This window comes from Rhinoraja longicauda, chromosome 17, assembly GCF_053455715.1.
Source record: "Rhinoraja longicauda isolate Sanriku21f chromosome 17, sRhiLon1.1, whole genome shotgun sequence".
NCBI lineage: Eukaryota > Metazoa > Chordata > Chondrichthyes > Rajiformes > Arhynchobatidae > Rhinoraja > Rhinoraja longicauda.
The window spans coordinates 43,528,998-43,532,044 of NC_135969.1; the positions used below are offsets into that span (position 1 = coordinate 43,528,998).

The following is a 3,047-nucleotide window of genomic DNA, read 5'->3' on the forward strand; positions in this document are numbered from 1 at the left end:
AGGTTCATTCCCCTAGTTTATCTAAAATCCTTGATCTTTTCATTGACAACTATGGTACCATGGGAATCTTTAGCATTGTTCAACTGTGCTGTGCAATGTAAGTAGAGGCACATCTCTCAATGCACCCCGATACAGCTCTTGGTCAAACAATGTATATATTTTATAAACTCCAGTAAACGCTGCTCTGAAAAGGCTGTTGCGGAAAGAAAAATTCAAGTAACATCACACGAGAAATCCCTGCTTCAATGAGCTGAATCCTGCAACCACTTACTAGAACATTAAAGGCTCAACCTTTTATATAAAATGTAGACCAACTTCCAAATGTCTGTGGAAGTGGATGCACACATCTGTAAATCAGTATTTTGTAAAGATCGTGTAAACAATATGAAGTATGCATGATAGACACAAAATGCTGGAGTAACTCAGCGGCACAGGCAGCATCTCTGGATGGGAATAGGTGATGTTTCAGGTCGATGCCCTACTTCAGACTGAGACACTGAGGAAGGGTCTCGACCCGAAATGTCACCCATTTCTTTTATCGAATCTGAAGAAGAGTCTCGACCATATACGTCATCCATTTTTTTAACCAGAGATGCTGCCTGCCCCGCTGAGTTACTCCAGCATTTTGTCTATCTTCGGTGTAAACCAGCATCTGCAGTTGCTTCCTATACATGAAGTATGGTTGTGTTCATTCAGACTAAATCTAACATGTACTGAAAGCCACAAGCACATTAGCAATCATATTCATCTGGACTCACACTTTACAAGCTTAAAACACTTTGGGGTACTTTTTATAGACCCAACCCTCCATTTGTTTAATAGTCGAGTCGTACTTTTCAAACTATTTATTTCATAAGCACATGGGGAGAACCAACCAAAAGTACAAATATAAAACAAAACTAACAGGTACAGTCTAAAAAAAGTTAATCAAGGTTTCAATATTAAAAGGATATACATCCTACACTACCTCATTTCAAAAGCATTTGGTTAATGTATAGAAATATGTATAATATACAAAAGATTACTTGAGCTGCAGAACATGGTTACCTGGGTAGTCAAACAAATTCTTCTGTACACAGAGATCCATTAATGTTCATGGTGGTGTAAGCATTTGGTGCGGCACGGGTGTTCATTCATCTGTTTTCCGAGCCAGTCTACAAAGGGTCCAGTTGTGTTCCACAGTGTTCTCGTTTGCCCTCTCGCTCATGTGATGTACCCTGGTCATTCTGATCTTAAAGCCCTGCTTGGCAATGTACTCCATCAGGTGGACACGGAGAGACACCTCCTGGTGGTAATCACAGGGGCCGAAGGTGAAGGACACCTGAAAGTCTCTGGTGTCCATCATGTGCTTATTCCACTTTGTGAAATAGTTTGAGATGCCCTCCAGCAGAGCGTGCACTTTTGTGGTGATCGTCAGTTGTGTTATTATAACGGCCACTGGATTGGAATATTTGGAAAGTTTGCGTGTGCTGGACAGTTCCACCACCTCCTCAAAGTTATCTAACGAATAAAGGGGCTTGGGGTCGTTCAGACAATGAATCAATGGTTCTATCTGATAAAAGTCAGCCTCTTTCCTGAGGAGATCTATCTCTTTAAAGCCATGCGGTAGAGTTAGATCTGCTGTTCGTAAAAAATTCAAGATGTATCTGAAGAGCGGTCCATCTCTATCAATGAAATAATTTCCCTGGTTGTCTTTGGCCGTGGGGAAATCTCCTCTGAACATCACACCTAACATGGAGTCTGGATACCTTGTTAGTGTGGAGATTGATGTTGAATACAAATGTCCTCCCACATTCAGAGTGACTGGGTCACCCATCTGAAAAAACAGAAGCAAAACGAGAACATGATAGAACAAAAGCCTGAAAGGAGGCCATTCAGCCCATTACATACATGCATCACAGCAACCCAGCTAGTCCCAAACTCGCATTACACTTGCAACTTCTATCCTTACAGATATATATCCAGCTCCACTTAACGATGCTTTATCACAATCCCAAATGATCCATTGTATAAACATAATTGTCCCATTAGCGATTGCATAAAATTTTTCAACTATAAAAAATGTAACTTAATATGAAAAGTTTCACAATTCATTCAGTAATTATCCAAGCCTGAAAGACAGGAAACGAGTTTTAAAGCCTTTACCGTAGGGCGTATAAATTCAAATACATTTACTCTAGATCTAATTGTGGATTAGAATTTCAAGGAATTATTTTTTGTTTCCTAAATTAAATACTGCTTCAGCATTCATTATTATATTGACTAATTCACTTGACACCACCAGGCTTTTACATTAACCAACCACTGTATGGGTTATTTTTAAACCAGCACAGAAAATACAATAAGGACTCCCAGTAGAACAAACATTCTGGCAATCATTAAAGCACATGGCCTGTTCCTTTCACTGATTTTATCTTTAAATATCAATGGATTCAAAAGCCACCCTATGAACCAACATAAGAAGCATAAAGGCAGCAATCGAAGACCCATATTATCCTGGACATGTTCTCATTTCACTCCTGCCATCAGGAAGGTACAGGAACCTGAAAACCATGACTACCAGGTTGCCAACCATCAGGCTCTTGAACATTGCACATCACTAACCTCGACTATGAGCCTTTATGGACTGTCTAGTTGCACTCCAGGTTTTGGGAGTTTTTTTTTCCACTTCTCTTGTGATTATTAATTCCGTTTTTTGGTTATATATTATCTATTTATTATATACAATCTGGGTTGTGTTTACAGCCCTGTTATGCTGCTGCACGCAAGAATTTCATTGTCCCGTTATCAGTACATTAAACTCTCTTGAACAAAATTAATTTAACATTGACCAAAATAGAAACTTGCCTGCTTACATAGAAGGATTGCTACTTGCGTAATGCGGAGACAAATAAATAAAACAGCATCTGTGGAGGAAAATGGACAATGTTTCTGGTCAGGACTCTTCAGACCAAATGTTTTGCAAATGGCTGCAAGAGTTGCAAATGTATATACAGTATTATGTAATAGAGTCATAGTGATAGTGTGGGGAAAAAGGCCCTTCGGCC

General features: G+C 39.4%; 1 protein-coding gene across 4 annotated transcripts in view; it reads right to left on the bottom strand.

Moving 5' to 3' along the window:
* Window positions 1-867: 867 nt before the first annotated feature.
* The window catches only part of LOC144601664 (BTB/POZ domain-containing protein KCTD6), a 3,531-nt gene continuing 1,351 nt past the window's right edge, over window positions 868-3,047 (bottom strand). For 2 of the 4 annotated variants that reach the window (XM_078413902.1, XM_078413904.1), the window contains exons 2-3: window positions 2,848-2,906; window positions 868-1,816 (exon numbers count right to left, since the gene is read on the bottom strand). In XM_078413902.1, coding sequence (XP_078270028.1) covers window positions 1,130-1,816 — 687 coding nt within the window. In that variant the 5' untranslated portion in view covers window positions 2,848-2,906 and the 3' untranslated portion in view covers window positions 868-1,129. The remainder of the gene's footprint in view (window positions 1,817-2,847; window positions 2,907-3,047) is intronic. The other 2 variants (XM_078413903.1, XM_078413901.1) reach the window with 2 other exon arrangements.